General features: G+C 35.2%; 1 protein-coding gene across 1 annotated transcript in view; it reads right to left on the reverse strand.

The window, feature by feature from the left end:
* Positions 1-20,580, reverse strand: part of Fbn2 (fibrillin 2) — a 240,565-nt gene that overhangs the window by 207,641 nt on the left and 12,344 nt on the right. The window contains exon 5 of the mRNA XM_074076622.1: positions 17,383-17,478. Coding sequence (XP_073932723.1) covers positions 17,383-17,478 — 96 coding nt within the window. The remainder of the gene's footprint in view (positions 1-17,382; positions 17,479-20,580) is intronic.

Consider the following 20,580-nt stretch of genomic DNA (forward strand, 5'->3'; position numbering starts at 1 on the left):
TTTACTTCACTTTACAGTGGAATTGCTTTAGGGATCTTAAAAATGATGCTGGCTGAGCTTAGGCCCTGTTGCTCTGGAGAATCTTAGGTTAGCTGAGTGTGAGGATTTTCTAAACCTCCCTGGTATATACAGTCCTGGTGGAAAAAAATTTGCATTTGAACACTGAAACCCTGTATCTCCAGGGGTTGGACACAGGAATCGATACTTTTGACACAAGTAGCCAGGTGATTCATAGGATTAAGAACGATAGGTAGATACTGAGGTAGCCAATGGGTCTCAGTTTTCAAACAAGATATTACTTAAATGTGGATCTGCTCAAGAACATGGCAAGTTGTTAAATTCTAATTAAAGCCTTTCCTAAGACATTGAGAACTTAATTCTTTTTTAAAGACAAAACACTGTTTTTCAAGATTTAGAATGTGCCTCATATGCTATTTCTAAATCAGAGGAAGACATTCACAAACATGCAGCTCTGCTCATATGGAAGAAGTTTACGAGCATTAAGCCATGATATTCAGTGTGGTCATGGGAAAGAGTCTTTAATCCACAGAAGATGAGGCTCCCATAGAATTAGTGTTTCTTTGTTCAACAATATGTACTTAATAAACTGCTATAATCTTATTTGCAAATAGCAGCTGTATTATCACAAATCATATCAAATTCTATTAGAAGCACCTATACTTGTGTGCTCTAAGATAGATTTCCATGTCAAAAATTTCAAATGTGGCCAGGCACAGTAGCTCAAGTCTGTAATCATAGCTACTTGAGGTGGAGATCAGGAGGATCATGGTTTAGGCGAGCCTGGGCAAAAAAGCAAAGGGACTATATTGGAAAAATAATGAACACAGAAAAGGCTGGAGGCATGACTAACGTGGCAGACCACCTGCCTAATAAGTGCAAGGCCCTGAGTTCAATCTCCCAGTACTGCCAAAACAGAAAAAAAATCAAATGTGATATCATCTTTCTAGAAATTACAGCAAATTGAAACCATATCATAAAATTTCTCTTTTCCACAGGTAATATAAATAGCATCCACAAAAAAAAGATGAAAGCTATCAACAGTAACAGAAATTTACCATCATTCAGTACCTAAAAAAGATAATAGGCACAAACTCCTGTCATCCTATTTGAAAAAATGGCAGGCAAGGATATAAGGAATGAGGGCTATTAGTCAAAATCCTGAAAAATCTCACCAATTCTCTCTGGAGAGCTGAGCTTGACTTTAACTTATGAAGTTAGGGAAGATTGGTAGGAGTAAAATTCCCTGCCTTCTAACGTAGCATCTCATCAGAAGCAAAAAAATAAAACAACCAGAAAGACTTAGCCATTGTGATCTTTAGCAGATGGAAGGAAGTTAGACAGTGAAGACAAAATAGTCATCACCACACAGGGTCAATTATCCCCAGCATTGATCAGGAGGAGAGGATAAAGATAAACAAGGAACAAAAGGAAGAAGGATTCTCAGGGGAGCAGAAAGTTGGGCTGAAGCTCCTTACAACCAAAAGAGTAAGGAAGGGATAAAGCTGGGGAATGATGGGTCAAGTGAGGAAATGAACCAAATATGATTTCTGACAGCAGAGGTGTTTCCAGGTATTATACTTGAAATGGGAGGAATCTCTGAAAAGACAAGACTCCCAGCACCAGATAGATTGATCGCAATGTAAGAAATACAAAAGACAGAAAGTACAGAGCTCAGATTCTTGCACAAAGCTACCAAAATCCCAGCTGAGGCCTTCCTTTCCTCTTGCGGACTCAGAACTTGAAGTGCCTAAAATACCTGGTTCTCAAACAGAAGCTAGGGAAGGAAAAAAAAATGCTTAGGTAATATGTGAAGAGAGAAAGAAAAATTCACCTACATCTAATTAGTGTCAATAGAATCTTTGGATAGAGTTGCCCATTTTAAGCTAGAGGAAGAAAAAACAGACTGGGATAAGAATTATGTAGTATATTGTAATTAGGTTTTTTTTCCCTAAGGTACAAAACAGATAAAGAAAATAAGAATATTCCATTCTGGAAAAAAACATAATCAGGAAACAATGCATTACAGAAATTATCTGTTAAGAGCTACATAAGAAAGTGAATTAATAAAAGAGTGAAAGCTAGGTGATAAAATGAAAGAGTGAAATACAAAGGAAACTTCTAAACCAAAGAAATACACTGAAGGCAAAAGAAAAATACCTCACATAATTATAAAATCATTACATAAACTGGCAAAAACAACAAAACAAACACAGATAAAAAGAATTACTAATAAAGATCCAAACAAATAAAAAGCAGATAACAGATCAAGTCTAACAATGAAAAAATCAATATACTTGAAATAGAGAACTTAAAAATGAAGCAGAAAAATTACCTGAAGATATAACAAAAGAAAATTTCCTTATATTTATAAATTTAAAACATCATTCCAGATCGAATGATAACATCTTTTTCACTAAAGGTGAGATGATATACATAATTATAAAGTCAGAATTCTTCAGACACCCAGGGAAAAAACCAACAAGTGACACAGAAGAAAAAATTCAGGCTTCTTCATAGTATATTCGATACTAGAAACTAATGGGATTATACCGACAGAAATACTGGGCAGGGGGATAAGTCTTTGAAATTAAACCATCCAATTTAGAATTCAAATATAAGGCAACAGGTCAACATTCTCCACAATGAGAAAGCACTCATGAGCACATCCTAGAAAAAAGCACTTAATAATAAAATCTAACCACTGAATAGTTGTGGAAAAAAGCAGCAATAAAGGACTTCATTTATGCTAGAGAGACAACAGAAATTGTATATATTGAAATGTTGATAAATGAAGAAATGGTGATCGACATATATTAATTAGACTTTAAAGTTTTAAACAAAAATAAGTTAGAAAGAAATATGTATACTACTGAAAATAACAGATATATCTAAAATTTTTGCACAATTTCTTTTTCAGTACTGGGGCTTGAACTTGGGGCCTTGCATTTGATAGACAAGTGCACCACCATTTGAGCCATGCCTCCAGTTCTCACTAATTGTGTAAGGACAAGAGTCCCCAATAAACAAATATAGGCAGGCAGAAAATTTCTCTTTCTTTCATGCTATGATACTTTGTTCAACATAAATTTAGTTATTTACTTCTTTAGAGGAAGTGCCTAGTATGACTAGAACTAATACAAAATATGTTCCTATTATTTTTCTAATCCTATTTCCTGGTTCCCTGTCCAAGCATCCCTTAAGAAACTCATAATGATTATGTAGACAATAATTAGTGACAATGTTTTCTCCGTGTCCCCAAGAGTGGGCACAAATGGTTCAGAAAGTGTCCCTCATTGGTTTTCCCTAGCTGCAATTAATGCAGATTGAACTCTAGTAGATCAAGCAAGCATAATGGACTAGTGCACTCTCCTAGAAAGACCTGATTGCATTGTATTTATTATGATATTAACATACATCTTCAGAGACACACAGTTCCCATTAACAAGACTCTGCCCCTTTACCCACCACACAGTAGTTACTTTTTCAAGGAGTTAAGAACTAGAATTTATTCATATTGCAAATCTGTATGGAACTACCAACACAAAGTTCTATGGAAGATGTTAAATTCAGAGTATGTCTCCCTATGAGCAGATAAAAAAACACATGGTCAGAGGCATTAATCTCAAAAGCTAAGTCAATTTTCACAAAAAGAGGAAACGCTTGCATTATTCAGTTTTTAAGAGCTTTACTAAGACATCATCAACCTACAACAAAATGCACATATTTGAGCGTACAATATATTTTTACATATTTTAAGCCCATCACTGCAACCTAAATAAGGAACAGTCACCATGTCCAAAAGTTTCCTCTTGCTTATTCTTTTTTTTCTGTTGTTTTGTTTTTAGGTAGAGCTGTAATAAATTTCTTTTGCGAACAAAAATTTAACTGAAAAGCCACACATAGATTTGACCTCCAACCTACTCCTGAACCTGAATGCCACTCTTGCTGATTCTTAACTGCTTCATCCTGCCCGTCCATATCTCACCATCTGTAGGCAACCACTTATTCACCAGTTGTCATATATATTAGTTTGAATGATATAGCATTACATAAAAAACAAAATCATAATATACATATTCTTTTTTATCTGGCTTTCATTTACCATAAATACTTTGAGGTTCATCCATACTGCATGCAATTGTTATCAATTCAATAATCCATTATTTTTATGAACAAGAAGCCTCCTACTGTATGAATATGTGATTTGCTCACCGAGTCACCTGCTGATGGACATCTGGGTTGTTTACAAATTGGGATAATTACAAATAAAACTCCTCTGAATATATGCTTTCATTTAGTTAGAACAAATAACTAGGAGTAAAATATCAAAATCATATAGGTATGTGTTCAGATTTTCAAGAAACGAACAAAATTGTTTTCCAACGTGGCTATACCATTTACTTTTTCACTAGAAGGTACTAAGGTTCCAGTACAGCAATATCTCTATTGATTTTAATTTACATTTTTCATAATGACGACTGATGATGAACATATGTTTATGTGCTTATTTGCCATTTATTTATCTTCTTTGGCAAAGTGTTTGTACAAACCTTTGACTGTTTTTGACTGGGTGTTTTTCCTCTTTTTGATATTTCTTTAATATATTCTGGGTTACAAGTCTTTAACCAGATAATTTTCAAATATTTTCACTAGTTCATGGTGTGACTCTTTATTCCTTTACTAATGTCTTTGAAAGAGCAGAGATTTTTCATTTTGATGAAATCCAGTTTGCCAATTCTTATAATGGGGTCATGCTCTTGTATTATGTGATGATCAAGTGTCATGGCTTTTCACTCGGGTCAATCATCCACTTTACTTAATTTTCATATTTGGTGGGAACTATGGGTCAAAGTTAATTTTTTGCATATCTGTATCCAATTGTTTCTGTACTACTTGTTGAAAACTCCACCGAATTATCATTGTACCTGGGTTGATAATCAGTGATCCATCCACAGAGGTATGAGCTTGGTTTCTGGGTTATCTTTAGGGCAAACTCTCTCGATTACTACAGCTTGATAATAAATCTTGAAATCAGGTAGTGTAAATGCCCTAACTTTGTTTGTTTTCAAATCTGCTTTGGCTATTGTAGATAATTTGAATTTTCATATTACATTACTTTTTCCAAACTTTTGCTATGATTTTGATGAGACTCATGAATCAATAGATCAATTTAGGAAGATCAGACATTCCATTAACATTGAGGCTCCCGGTCAATTCACATAGTATATTTACAATGCTGTAAGTGGCATTAACTTTAATTTAGCTTCTCAACTGGTCACCACTAAATACAGAAATAGATTTAACGCATCGCTTCTGTATACTACGACCTTGCTAAATCTCCTTGTGAGTCCTAGTGTTGGGGTGTGTGTGTGTGTGTGTGTGTGTGAAGTCCATCAGACTTTCTTATAGACAATAATGTTGTCTACAAAGAAGACAGTTTTACTTCTTCCTTTCCAATATGTTTTACATTTCTTTATTTAGCTTATTGCCTAATTAGAAGCAGAATACAATGGTCAGCAGAAGGGTTCATAGTGGCCATCCTCGCTTTGTTACTGATGTTAAGGTGAAAGCGTCGGCTTCTCGTCCTTACGTGTGGTGTCTGCTGAGGTCTTTTGGAAACACTCTTGCACATGCTGAGAAATCCCAATCTCTAGTTTGTTGACTGTTTTATGAATGGGTTTTGGATTTTGTTAGATTCATTTTCTGTACCTACTTAGATAATCATACGAGTATTTTAATTCGATAACCTGAATTACACTCATTCTAATGTTATAAAATAAACCTCTATAGGTTGTAAGATATAATCTTAACAGATTGCTCTTATACTTTGATAAAATGTTTTTGAGGCATTGTGAGCAATGTGTCTCTTTTTTCTTGAAATTTCTTTCTTGTTTTGGTATCCCGGTCATATTGCTTGACAGAAGTTGGGAAGTTTTAATTTCTGCCTGACTTTCTAGAAAAGTCTCCAACAATTGGTGTTTAAATGTCAAACAGGTCAAGCAGATTTGTTTTCTGGTATCTTCATTGACTTCCTATCAACTTTCAGCAAGGATTAAGAACAGGGTATTGAAAATTGGGATTTGTTTATCCCTCCTTGTAGCTGTTTTTATAACATGCATTTTGAAACTGTGTTATTAGGTTGTGAATACTTAGAATTATTATATACTTATTATTACCTTATTTATCATAACGAAATTACCCTCTTTATGCCTGATGCTATTTCTTTGCTCTGATGTCTGCTTTAGCTGTTAGCCTGGCCACTCCAGCTTTCTTATAATTAGTATGTCAGCAATTTTTCTCATCCCTTTAACTTTAATCTAATAGTGTCTTTTATTTAAAATGCATTTCATATAGGCAGCATATCACTGGATATTGCTTTTTTATCATATTCAAAAGTCTACACCTTTTCATTGGAGTGTTGGGATCATTTACATTTAATGCAATTATTGATTTGGCTAGGTATAAGAATCTTATTTATAAAGATTCTTATTTGTATCTGATAATACTTTTCTTCTGCTTGAAAGTTTGCCTCTAACATTTTTTACAAGGTTGGGTGGTAGTGACAAAGTTTCCATTTTTGTGTATTAGAAAGCAGTTCTATTTGCCTTCATTTAAAAAAAAGACATTATACTCTAAAAATATTGTTCCACTATAATCTTTCCTGCACAGTTTCTTACATTCTTACATTTTCCTCTCTATATAAATTTGTCTTTTTCCTTTGGCTGCTCTTCAGATTGTCTCTGTATCCCAGCTTTTGAGCAATTTGATTATGATGTCCCTTGACACAATTTTCTTAATGTTTCATGGGTCTTCTTGGTTCTGCCAGGTTATTGTGTTGATCAGTTAGGAAATTTATTATTATTATTCAAATGTAATTTGTCTTCCATCCATTCCTTTTGATAAATCCAATTATATGTATTTAATTGGGTAGAAATTTTAAGGAGTTCAACGATGCTCTTCTACATTTTAAGTCTTTTATCTCTATCCTTCCTTTTGGGAGAAGCAGAGGTACTGGGAGTTGAAGTCAGGGTCTCACACTTGCTAAGCAGATGCTTTACCACTTATTAAGCCACACCCCTGCCCTTCTTGCTTTGGTTATTTTTGAGATAGGACCTTAAGTTCATTCCCAGGCTCCTATTTATGCTTCTCACATAGCTGGGCTGACAAAAATATGCCATATGCCACTATGACCAGCTTTTATTGGTTGAGATGGGGGGGGTGTCTCCTGAACTTTTTAACCCAGCGGACATTGAACTATAAGCCTCTTCATCTGCTTCTCCTGAGTAGCTGAGATTACACACTTGAGACACTGCACCCAGTGTGCATTTCCTATTTAATAGTTTCTATTGCTATGTCTTCAGATTCACTGATCTTTTCATCTACAATGCTACATTTGATATTAATTCCATCCACAGAATTTTCACCTCAGACATTGTAGTTTTTCATGTCTAAATGTTTAATTTGATTTCCACATATCTACTTAACATTTTGAATCTTTTCTCTAGATTTATGGACATATGGAACAGTCTTAAAACATTGTTTCAATTTTCTATTCTACTAATTCTAACATCTCTATCAGCTCTGGGTAGATTTTGATTAAATTTTCATTATGATCATCCCTTCCTCACAGAAAAATCTTGAGTGTTAATAATTGATTAGATGTCATCTACTGTGAGTTTTATCTTACTGTATACTTGGAAAGTTGTAGTCTTGCAATTTTTGTAGTCTTATAATCAGAAACTTTGATCTTGAATGTTTGATCCTTTCAAATATTGCCTTGAATATTTATCAACCAGGACCAAAACAATAGCTTATACCCAATTATTCTCTATATTAAGGCAGGACTTTTTTGAGTATTCAAAATTAGTACCCCACAAATGTTTTTCTATAAACTGACTAGAGGGGAATTGTGTATTCTCAGAATGTTGTTCCTTCTAATCCTGTTGAGTTGTTCCTTCTGTAGCCCCAGGATGATTCCTCACATCCATGTACTGATCAGTACCTCCAGAAAACTTGAGAGAGACCCTCTGTACATCCCTGATTCTCTACACACACCCTAGCTATCGACATATATACCTGACTCTTCTCCTGTTATTTGTCTCTTAGAACTCTAGACAGCTAGAGTCTCCCTGGAATCCCAGCTCCATCTCTTCAACTTATGGAGTCTGTTAGGTTGTGTGTGGGTTTTCCCTCACTATAGTGCAACCTGGAAAAACTTTCTCAAGTAGCAAGCTGGGAAAATCAGATGGCTTACATTGTTCATTTTCTTTCTCTTGTGGGTCCTACATTTCCTTGCTTGGAGCATAGTCAGCTTTGCATTGCTGTAACAAAATACCTTAGAAAATCAACTTAATTTGGGGTCACAGTTTCAGAGGTTTCAGTCCATGTCACTTGGTTCCATTGTTTTGGTGTTTGTAGTGAGGCCACACATCATACCAGGAAGTCTGTGGTGGAGCAAAACTGCTAGTCTCTTAGCAGCCAGGAAGCAGAAAGAGCTTGTTTTTATAACAAGCCTCACCTCTCAAATCCATTAAGCTATGAATCTATAAGTGGATTCATCCATTGATCAAATCAGAACCTTCATAATCCAATTACCTCCCAAAGGGTCCACCTGCGAACATTGTTGCAATGGTGACTAAGTCTCCAATGCATGAGCTTTTGGGGTAACATTTAAGACCCAAACCATAACACTAGGTGTCCAATATTTTGAAAACTATTGCCTCATATATCCTCTGTTTTTTTTTGTCTTTTTAGACAGAAGCAATAATGTAGATTTTGCTAGTCTATCTTGGCTAGTCTACCCAATCAACATCTCAATTTATTTTGAGCATTACAATGTTTGAAAAAACTACTTTAGCTCATATACAAAAAGAAACCCTGGATATATGAATTCAGAATTATAATCTGAAATTTGTACACCAAAAAGATTTGTCTATTCCATATGACAAAAGAATAAAAAAATAACAAGCCATCCCTTTCATTCAATTGTCATTGTGTATCATGCTATCCTTACTCATACTGAACACAACAGACATAATAGTTTTAAAGAGAGAAAATATATTACTTTTTTATGTTGTGCTTCATCTGAAGTTGTGTTTATGTTCATGGGTTCTGAGGTTATATCTGCTGTGTTCAAATTCTGCTTTTTTCATTTATTAACTGAGTAAAATTGAGCAAATTGCTTTATTTCCTATGCCCCAATTTTAAAATCTGTAGTATGTTTAAAAATGCTACCTTTGTGGTATCATAAGAATGAAACTCCAAAGTATTTCTCATACCACTGTTCAGTAAGTGTTATTTCTCCTTAATATTACATAATTTTCCATTTCATATTTATGCTAATAATCTAATTTATGCACACATAAAATTATGATCTCAGTGAGTACATTATACAAATTTAATACATTGATTGCTATGCTCCAGCTGACATAAATGAACTCTCATAAGTGCTCTCTCTGCCTTGTATCTTTCCAGTCTCCATTCCGTCTTTCACTCCAGATTAACTTCCATAGAGAACTACCTTCTTTCAAGTCTAGAAGTCATTCAAAACCCCTCCCTCCAATGCAGACTAAATAGAAAGCAGCCTTTTGACTCTAACCCTCAACTTTGCTTACTAAGGTTCAAGTTTACTCTTCCAGCCTTATCCTCTACTTGCTCCTTTCACTGGCATTAAGGCTACACTAGATGAACACTCAAGAACCTTTACTATTCCTGCACTTTTTTCATCTTGTTTCTATTTGGAATCCCTGTGACTATGCAGTTGCATCTATGGTGTGGCCTCACTTACACTGTACTAAATAGCGTGCAGGAAGCACAAAGGCAACTAAAGGCAAAAATCTCTGCTCCTCAGAGGCTCATAGTCAAGTAGACAAGCAGTCATAGCACAATGATAAAGATTTATTCTATGGAAAGAAATAAATGGCAGATAACTTCTTAAAAAGGAATATGATACCAGAAAAATAAGGTGGGGATAGGGAGCGCTAAAAGCATGAAAAACAGGGTCAAAGTAGAATCTCATACTTCAATCATGTAGCAGCTAGTTAGTGATAATGACATATGATGTTTCTCAGTCAATCTGTACTATTACAGCAAAACCCACAGAAGCTAAAGCAATGAAGCTGGCACTATTTACAACTCATCCATCCTCAACTGAGACAGTCCCAGGAATCCTGAAGCAATCTCCCTCATGTATAAAGATAATTTTTAACAAAGACATGTATATTATGTCTTGGTTTTAGTTTTTATTATTATAGCTTATCATTTATTGAGCACTTGTTCTATGCCAGACACTAGTTAGGCACTTTATTTCTTATTTAATTCTCCTATTATGAATTTGAATCTCTCTCTCTCTCTTTTTTTTCTTTGGTGGGACTGGGGTTTGAACTCAGAGCTTTGTGCTTGCAGAGCAGGCACTTTACCACTTGAACCACACCTCCAGTCCATTTTGCTCTGGTTATTTTTTGGAGATGGGGATCTTGCAAGCTATTTGCCCAGAATGGCCTCAAACTTCAATCCTCCCAATCTACTTCCCAAGTACTGAGGATTACAGGCATGAGCCACTGGCGCCTGGCTTAAATTTCTCATAAAATACCCTATTTATTCTAAGTCCTTAAGCTCAATTAAAACAGCATTAAAGCTCACTTGGATTAGTTCATAAAATCCCTTTCTTTTGTACCATTTGAGATTCTATTTGTTAATATTCCATTTGAATAGGCAGCTACCACATGTATCTTTTTGATAACTGGGGAGTTCTATTAAAAAGATGCTAAAACCAATGATCATTTGTTGGGTGCTAGGCATTATACTATTGTCATCTAATTCTCACAAAAATATTCAAGGTTTACATAATAAATACATATTATCAGTGTAAAAACAGGTAACAGAGAGGCTAACCAGGGTCACATAGATCTTAATGTTAACATCTGATTTTCTGACCATACCCTGCGTGTTCCTCAACACAACAACAAATAACCAAAGTAGGTGCCAACCATATGGCAGGCACCTGGTGCTGGTTAGTATATGCCTGCTGTTCACACTCATTGCTTTTAGTCTTCCCAATGACTACGAAACAATTACAGACCCACAATTATTTATCTGAACTCCTTGAAACAGATATCATTTAGGAATCTGTGATGTTTGGGAATTTAGAAACACATGGTATATATTACATAATTCCTATCAATACATACTCACACTAAGTCATGTATAACATTTCATTACATTTAATTCGCAGGAGTGTGTGTGAGTTAACATCTAGTATCTCCTAACCTTGTTGAAATAGGAATACATTTGTGCAGATGCATAAAAATAAAATATCTGAATGTTTTCTATTTCAGGGTTTCTGTCTATATAGGTAGATAAACTAAAAGTAAAACATATATATAAGTATGTATTTTATAGATGTGTGTGTATGTGTGTATATATGCTTAGAACTTAAATAAATGAAAATGTTCACTGCTTTAGTTCAAACAAAGATAAAACATAAGAGTCTAAAGGGTTGCCAAAATGTTCAGTCTTATTCTGCAGACCTAAACAGACAGTCTCAAGCTAAGGACTGAAGTGGAAGCCCTAGCCTCTCCCAGATGAATCAATGAATGACTTGATTTTCTCCCAAACTTAAGATCTTTCTTTATATAACCAAGCAGCCCCATTCCTTGTTTAGCATTGCATTCTCCCTTTTCTATCATCCTCTGTTTTCTTCTTCTCTTCTTTTTCTTCCACTTCTCACTGCTTTTTCTTTCCCTTGTCTTCTTAAAGGCATTCAAGATAAGGATGTCATCTGAGCTAGTGCCAAGACGTTAGGTTCCCACAGATCTTCCAGTATTTCTCTGATGCCCATTTAAGGCTAAGTTTAGCTTAGAGAGTGCAAGGTTATAAAATGTTCTTCTTAATGGCCTTACAAGTGCAGAAATGTGTGTGCTCACTTGTGGGCACGTGTGAGTTTAAAATTTACAGTTGGTAATCTCGCTTTTTTTCTCTGTCTCTCTCTCTCTGTAATTTTCATTCTATTAATCTTTAGAGTGCAAGAAAAAGGGATACATTTTATTTCTATATAACAAATGCAGGCTTATTGACTATAGTAATTGTAATTAATTATGGAATTTAAATAACGTTGGCATAAGAGTCAGTCATAGCATAGTTTACAGTATCAGTACAGGAGTCAGTCTGACACTGTTTTCCCACTGTAGTGAACTATGGTTTTCTTTCATTCTACATTCATTTAGCTGACAAGAAGTCTGTTCTAATTCACTCTAGTCAGGAAGCATTTCGGGACTCTCTACTGTTCCTACTCCTATTATGGTATTTTCTGTGTCACAGTGCATCTTCATATTTACAGTAGATGATTAGTTCTGATTTTTAAATAGACAATTTGCTTCTCATTAACAGGGAAAATACATTATTTTCCTTATAAACTCAAGTTCCAAGTACTTAATATGTAGCAAATTCTTAAGTATTGGGTTAACATAAACAAATGCTGTTTAGTTATCTTCTTGTATATCCTATTTTTATGGTTAAAAAGGTAAAAAGAAATAAAATACCAAAAACAGCAGAAGAAAAAGTATAGATATAAGATTTGGGAGTGGGAAAGACTTTCCAAACACAATAGTAAAGGAATAATTCATAAAAAGTCTTTCTACAGGAAAGCAAACAGAACATATCAAAGACTTTTACGTTTTTATACTCAATGACTCGGCAATTACGCTTCCAGTATATATTCGAAGAATGTAACCCAGGACACACTTCTATCTACAGAGATTTTTATCACATACAACTAACAAACAGCAGAACAATGAAAGAGACCCCGATCCTAAATGTCAAATGATGAAAATTATGATTGGGGCAAGTGGCTATGATGTAGTAGTTACGGTTAAGGTCTCAAATCAGATTGTTTGATATCCTACTCCTTCTTTCATAACTTCACTTCTGCAAGTTTGACAAGAGCAGAGCTTCCTCATCTGTGATCTTGAGAATTAACTTTATAAACACTGTAGGATCACTGAACAGAACACTGATATCTCACTCTTTCATTACTAAAATATACAATGCAGCCATTAAAATTCACAATCTATTTAATAATGCCAATGGAGAAACAAGAGATACTATACGTACAGCAGGAAAAAAAAATACTCAAAGTGTATTCTTCAAAATGTCACTAATAATCCTGAGTGGAAGAATTATGCATAATCGCATTTTATTTTTATCTGGTTTTAAATTTCTAAATTATTTTATAATAAACATGTATTACTTTTAATGAGAAAATTATAATGGATTTTTTAGTTAAGATATTGCTTAGACGTTTCTTCAAATCTACTGCATACAGTTACCTGAATAACATAAGCTTGTTCCTTTACCTTATGTTCCCTATATTCCTGTCATAATATCAATTTGCTATATTATTAGAATATCTGTAGGCTGTACAAATGTACCCTGCATACTTCTTAATAAACTCAAAGTCTGTAGAACTGACAAAGATTAACAAGTGCATCAGCTATTTCTGGAAAAACTTGGGTCTGGTCCCAAGTTTTAAGTCCCAAAATTTAAGAAAATTCCAACTTTCTATTCCTGTTCTTAGAAAACCTGGATAGACTCTAATAAGATTTAGTGGCTGTCACCATTACTTTACTGCCTGAAATGTTTTGAGTTGAACAAACATGCACAGAATAATTCAGAACTCTAATAGTAAGACTTCAAGTTAAGTGGTAGCCTGTGGTTGACTCCTCTTAGGGAAGTCGCCACCATCACTTTCCCATTGAATTAGCTAACAAGGGATGTGCTGAACTTACAGTAAAGCTCAGACTGGGCAGCAGCATAACAACAGAGATGCTGGCCATGAAATTAGCACAAGATGGGCTGAGCGAGTGAGTGAGCGAGCACCGTGTGAGACCAGTGACTGCTCTGCACGCTCGGTGTGTACAGCTGCATGATTTTAAGAAAGGTGCCCCTCAGTCAAGTCAATCCATTCTCATTTTACCTTCAGGTCTGAAAGCTTAGATTTTATAAACTCTAACATTTATACCTTGATCTCACGATTTTTTTCATTGCAGATGCAGATTAACAAAAGGATTTTTTTTCCTTGAAAATGTTGATAGATTAACAAAGTAATTCTCTAGCCCTTTTTTTTTAAAAAGTATTTTCCTATATTTTGTTTATTTTCCAAGTGCTGGAAATATGTACACTTTAAAGGAAATGTCACTAGCTATCAGAATTTTTACAGAATTTATACACTTTTCTAAGGAAGACATATTTACATGGTAAAAATAATATGTACTAGTAATTTATGTACAACCAAAAGGGTCTAAGATATATTTCTAACAGATGGTCACTATAGAAGCTCCAGAGAAAAATCAATTATGAAATAAGTTTCACTTAAGTGAAGGAATTTAAAAGAGGGGCTTGGGCAGGCCATTTGTGTGATCAAGTAATCATTTTATTTTGTCTGGAAATTCTTTAGACAAACTCACTTATTTCTTGTTTGCCTCCTCCAAGCTTCTGTTGATAAGTAAGTAATAAAGGAGACTTTAAATATTAGGGAGAAAAACCAAATCTGGCTATCTAATGCTGATTCTATTTCTATTCTTATCTCAGGTGTACATTAAATGCATTTTTTCAATGCCATCTTAGAGAAAGAAGCAAAAATAATTGAATACTTTTATGTGCTTTGGACACAGCTGGACTGGAGGCATTTTATAATCAGCATGTGGCCACAAGAACTCTTTTTTTGTGGGGGGGAGGAATGCTAAGTATAAAAGGTCATTGTGCATATCAGCAAGAGTGAGAAGAAAACTCCAAAGAGTTTCAGCTTACCCAGCTCCAAGACTCAAGTGAAATACCACAATCATGCCAGTCATTAGTTACCACTCAGTCTCTGTCTCCAGTCCGGAAACCAGTCTGCCAGAACCCAGATAGCTGGAAAAGCAGCCATGCTTTATCAAACAACTGATCCCAAGAGGCCAGTGGAAAGGAAAATCATATGTGTTCTTCATTAAGAAGGAAAAATGTCCCTAATTTTACAAAGCTCTCTTTTCCCTTAGATAATAAAGAACATATACTTTGCAATAATTTTTTTTAAAATAAGATGAACTTTATGTGTTGGCAGGGCACATGAGCCTATTGACTAAATGCAACATAAAATTGAGTTTATTCATTTTGTATTTATGTAGATACAATATTTCTTAAGAAAATTTATGAATTCTAGTTTTATTAGGATTAGGTATTACACATTTTAGAAATTTAACTAAAACTGTCTGTCTTAAAAATACTGAAGTTCATGCTTGCAATCAAAGAGTAAAAATGACTGCTTCTTTGAAATTTCAGAACTTCCATATGAAGGGCAATAATTAAAAGGCTTCAGAAACTCACATTTAAAAAAATATTTTTAAAATCAATTCATTGACTAAGTAATTTTATAATTTCTTCAGAAAGCATGCTACTGTGCTTGTGAAATATATGTAAGTCTTTATTGGATTCTTAAAATTTAGTAAGGACTAACATATCTAGTGAATGAATAGCTGCTGAAGAGTAATGATGTAATGCCTGGAAGACTGAGTCGAAACTCCCCACCCTATTTCTTTGCCAGTTAGGAACTGGAGAGGAAATCTATTCCAGGATGAAAGACTTGCAAAGTTTACATGACTTCCAGAAAAATGAGCATCATCTCCACCAGTTTTGATATGTTTGAATTTTTAATTTAAGTACCTTCCATTCTACAGTGTTTAAGTAAACTCAGCATCAACTAGGAAATTTTTGTTATTCCATTCTGAACAATTTATCTTTTTATGCTAACATTTCATAATTAATTTTTCTTTCCCAAATAAAAGCATCTGGTAAAGACTTTAAAATTCATCTTAAGAATAACTATATAAACTCTGTCATTGGAGGAATGCAGTTCAGTCCCAAGAAATCTCAATTACATTGGGAACAGCATAAATATCTTGATATGTATACACATACAAGAGTATGTCAAAAGGCTTCGTACATCTTACTTTTCCAACTTTACTATATAATTTCAATTTCTCAATTTCTTCTCAAGATTTAATATGAATACCAAGATAAAGTTTTTTTCTGGATAATGAGGACAATTTTTGAAATGTAAGATTTCTTTAGAATTCAAAGTCTCTCTCTTATATATAAGCCATTATCAAAAATTTACCCATAATAGTTCATCAACATAACTCTGTACACTCTAGTTTCATGGTAAAGTTAAAGCTATATAACTTCAGGTGCTATGGTAAGCCCTGGGAAAATTAATTTGAGGATGTATGTAATAATGTTATTATGTAACATTGTACATAGTATCTTTGTTTAAGCTTATTTTTACTCATATGCTAAATACTTACTGTATTTTCCAAAATTTAACTTCTTTGATATGCCGTGGTGACCCTTGCCATCAGGACATAATTACTAGGTCTCTTAGTGCATTAATGCTGGAAATTTTCAGCAGCCTTGGTCACAAGTTTAATTACCATTCAAATCATGACAAGCTGCTTTTATATTGTTTACTGAATATCTACAAAGTAGACAATTCAGGATGCTTACCTAGGGCATCCACTCTTCTCTCCCTTTTCCTGCCCAAATGAAGTTCTGCTGGGTTCAAATACCCAACCATCCTTTCCATATGGCTTTGGGAAAGCTTACATCATCTTCTGCCACAAGATGGTTCCTGTTAAGTCTACATCAAACATACTAACAACTTTCTTTTCATGGACTATTTTTAAAACCTAAGATTAAGCCAATATGCTTGAAGTATCTCTGGAGACAATGACTGGCCCACAGTTAGAAGGAGGCATTCTCTCTGTGAATATGAACTGTTAGTAACTGCTGACAGACATTTTATAAGCCACAAAAACTCCAGGATTGGGCAAAACCAAACAAAAAGGAGGAGAGTGCCAAGAGAAATGAAGTAATAGAGTAAAAGCCGTGATCACATCCTACCTGAAGCCCCGTAGCTCTGGACTTTTTGGTATGAAATGTAATGTTTCCCTATTGCTTAGAGAAATTTATATCAGATTTTGTGGGGGTTTTTTCAGTCAAGGACATTCTGACACAATTATTTAACAGACGTGATATTCCCAATAGTGACTCTAATATGAAAAGCGCACTTTTAGAATTCACCACGGTCACTCACTTAAAATCACCCTAGAGCTACTGCCACTTAGCTTGCCTTCCAAACTGAGGTCACCACAGTGGAAAACCCTGAGAACGCTTCTGCTATTAGTTATGTCCTACACTCTTACCATTCAAATTCTTGACATAATCAAAAAGTAAAAATAGCATTTCATTAGGAGAATTTTCATTGAATAACAAAAAAGTAATACTTTTTAAAATAGAGTCCTTCCATGTAAGTTTCTCACTTCTCGTTACCTCTTTCGCATTGTGGACCAGTGAATCCATAAACACAAGCACAGCGGTTGGGTCCGATACAACGCCCACCATTCTGACATCCATTTTCACAGACAGCTGCACACAAAACACAAAAAAGCAGCATTAGCAGTAAATCTCCAAGCACAATAGAGTTGTGTAGTGATACTGCCAATAAAGGATCTTTCATTAAATCACATCTCTAAAATGCAAGTTACGATTCACATCGTGCACGGAAGTAAATACATTTAATTATATGTTAAGACGAAAGTCAACACAATTCATGTAAATCAGATTGCTGGCATTTGGAACACTTTCGGCTTGTTTGGTTTTGTTTTTGTTCATGTTCTTTCGATCAAACTCACAAAGACTGGCTGGCTCTGATGTTCAGAGTAAGAATATCACTATTTAATCTTCTATTTTTATTCCACCAGCCCTATGATCTATCTTCTCATAGGTAAAGAAGTCAATAAAATGTGGGAAAAGAAAGGAAAAAGGAGTCAGCCTCTAGGTAGCAGCATGAGAAAAAAGGAGGGGAAAATGTGATTCAGAAAAACAAAGAAGATACCACAATAAAGAGAAAAAGCAAAAATCAGAAAAGGGAGCCTGGGACAGAGCAGTGGGTTAGAACTAAAGCAGGAAAGGTAAAACTAACATGAAAAGCAGGGGAAAATACAATCTACTTTGGCTATAAAATGTCAAGAGAAGTAACAAATATGTAATCATGGAAGAAAAGAAAGGGAAAAACACTGTATCAACACACTAAGTTTTCTCACATAAAATGAATCAACAGTCCATATTATTTCAAATACAGTGGTCCCTTGGTTTCTATGGGGCTTGGTTCCAGTACCACTGAAGATACCAAAATTTGTGGATGCTCAAGCCCCTTATATAAAATGTTGTAGTATTTCCATATGATCTACACACATCCTCAAGAGATTATTTATAATGCCTACTACAATGCATATGCTATATAAATAGCTTTATATTGTATTGTTCAGAGAATAATGATAACCAAAAGAAGTCTGTACATATCCACTACAGGCACAATTTTTTTCAAGTATTTTTAATTGTAATGATACGCTCACAGAGCACATTCTCTTTCACTCCTTTATACTTGTGACCTGGGAGACTAGGATTCGGGATTGGAGTTCAGGAGAAACCCAAGAGGCAGAACTGAATCTCAGTCACTCCCTCATTCCTATGGCACCTCTCCAGAATAGCTCAGCTGAGCAACCAAGACACAGGACACAGGAGTCTCCTAAATGATCACAGCCTGGAATCTTTGAAAGGATCTGTCTCCAGATCCGTCCTGAGGACAGCTGAATTCAAGAATCATGTTTTCTTTGGAAGAAATTACTGGTACAAGAATTTGTCTTCCATCCCACCCATCCTGTTGAATGGAAATACTCATCCTCACAGATGAATGAAAGGATTATGTCCTATGACTTGTACCCAAAAAACGAGCTTAAAAACACTAATTATTTTAAATGGTAACGAGGGGCAAAATTTCATTTATGTGCACTTCAATGTGGCACATAGCAAAAATGAGAAGCTCAATAAATAGACTGATATTTTAAAATGCAATCGTGCTGTTTCTTCTCGATCAAAACAATTGAACTAGGTTACTCATCATCACCCAGAGCGCAGAGTGAATTCTGTACTGCTGACAGTAGCAGAGCCAACATGCATTTGAAAGCAAGAGGTTTCTTCATCTGAGAGCATCACTGTGCCAGTGATCACTTTGATCACTTTGATCAAAGTCCTGAGACTGTATGCCTCTGCACAGGTCCATCTCCCTAAGAACCACACCTTCTGCTTCTTCACCTGCCCTATGCTGAGTTCTCTCTGGCACTTCTGATTCATCATCATCTTGTAATGTGGGGTAGGCAGAAAATCAGATGAGTAAATGTAAAGGATAAGGAAAAGGGAATAAACGCCATGAAGTGTGAGAAAGATGAGAGTGGACAGGAATGCTGGAAAGAGTGAGTAATTCTACAGAAACAATTGCCAGGACTTGAATGTTGCAAGTGTTCAAGAGATATACTATAAAAGGGTAACTAACTGCATATGATTAATAAAAATGTGAAGAATTTTCTTTAACATTTCCTGCAATGCAATAATTTTAATGAAAGTCACTTTCCCAGATGTATTCTCTAAGCACTAAACTGGCCCTTTAAAAAAACACAAATGGGGGAACACAGTCCACCACTGACTGGGACTCTCACGTGGGTAAGCAGAAGACGGGATGCCTTCTCTAAGGACTCTCCAAAACAGATTTTAAACTGAAGGGGACTGGGCTGGTAAACCGTGGGCTTCTCTCAGAAAGATCTGGCCCTGACCCATGACAGGTTAAACCCAATCTAACCCCTCTGGGTTAGACTAACAATAACTCCTTTCTCAACAAATTTGTTTTAGAGTGTGGAGAATGTAGTTAGTATTCACAAAAAATATTTATCTTAACAGGTGACATGGGTTTATTGTAATTTTAAATGAATTAATAAATACAAACTTTTGAAGATTCCTCATTTTCAATTTCTAATACTGTAAATATTAAGGATCTTGTGAACAGAAAGGTTGAGACCCACTGATACAGCCACTTGCTTATATTCCTGTTGATCATGTGAGACAAACAGTTCTTTTGCCTTTGAATCCCCATCACTATTCAATATAATACAGAAACTAAATGAAATCTGGCACCATTGTCAAAATTCCATTGCACTTTTTCCACCACTTTGCAGGGCAGACAGAGACAGTGATCAGATAATGAATTATGCTCTGATATTCCCAGCTCTCTCCCAATACAACACCCCTCTGATTCTCAGCATCCCACTTTGTAAAACAGATATAATCATTCCTAGCCCACTGTAGTGTGACGATTAAATAAAACTGTAAGCTGGGAACACCAACTCACAACCGCAGTCCTAGCTAGCTGGGACAGACATCAAGAGAATCGCAGCTTGAGGCCAGCCAAGGAAAAACATTTGCCAGACCCCTATCTCAATCAAAAAAAGCTGGGCATGATGGTATACACCTATCATTCCTGCTGGGCAGGATCACAGTCCAGGCCAGCCCAGTCATACATGTGAGTGCCTATCTCAAAAATAAACGAAAAGGCATGACTCCGGTGGCAGAGTGCCTGCGTGGCAAGTGCAAGGTCTTGAGTTCAACCCCAAGTACTGCCAAATAAATGAATAATAA

This window comes from Castor canadensis, chromosome 6 (assembly GCF_047511655.1).
Source record: "Castor canadensis chromosome 6, mCasCan1.hap1v2, whole genome shotgun sequence".
Classification (NCBI taxonomy): Eukaryota; Metazoa; Chordata; class Mammalia; order Rodentia; family Castoridae; genus Castor; species Castor canadensis.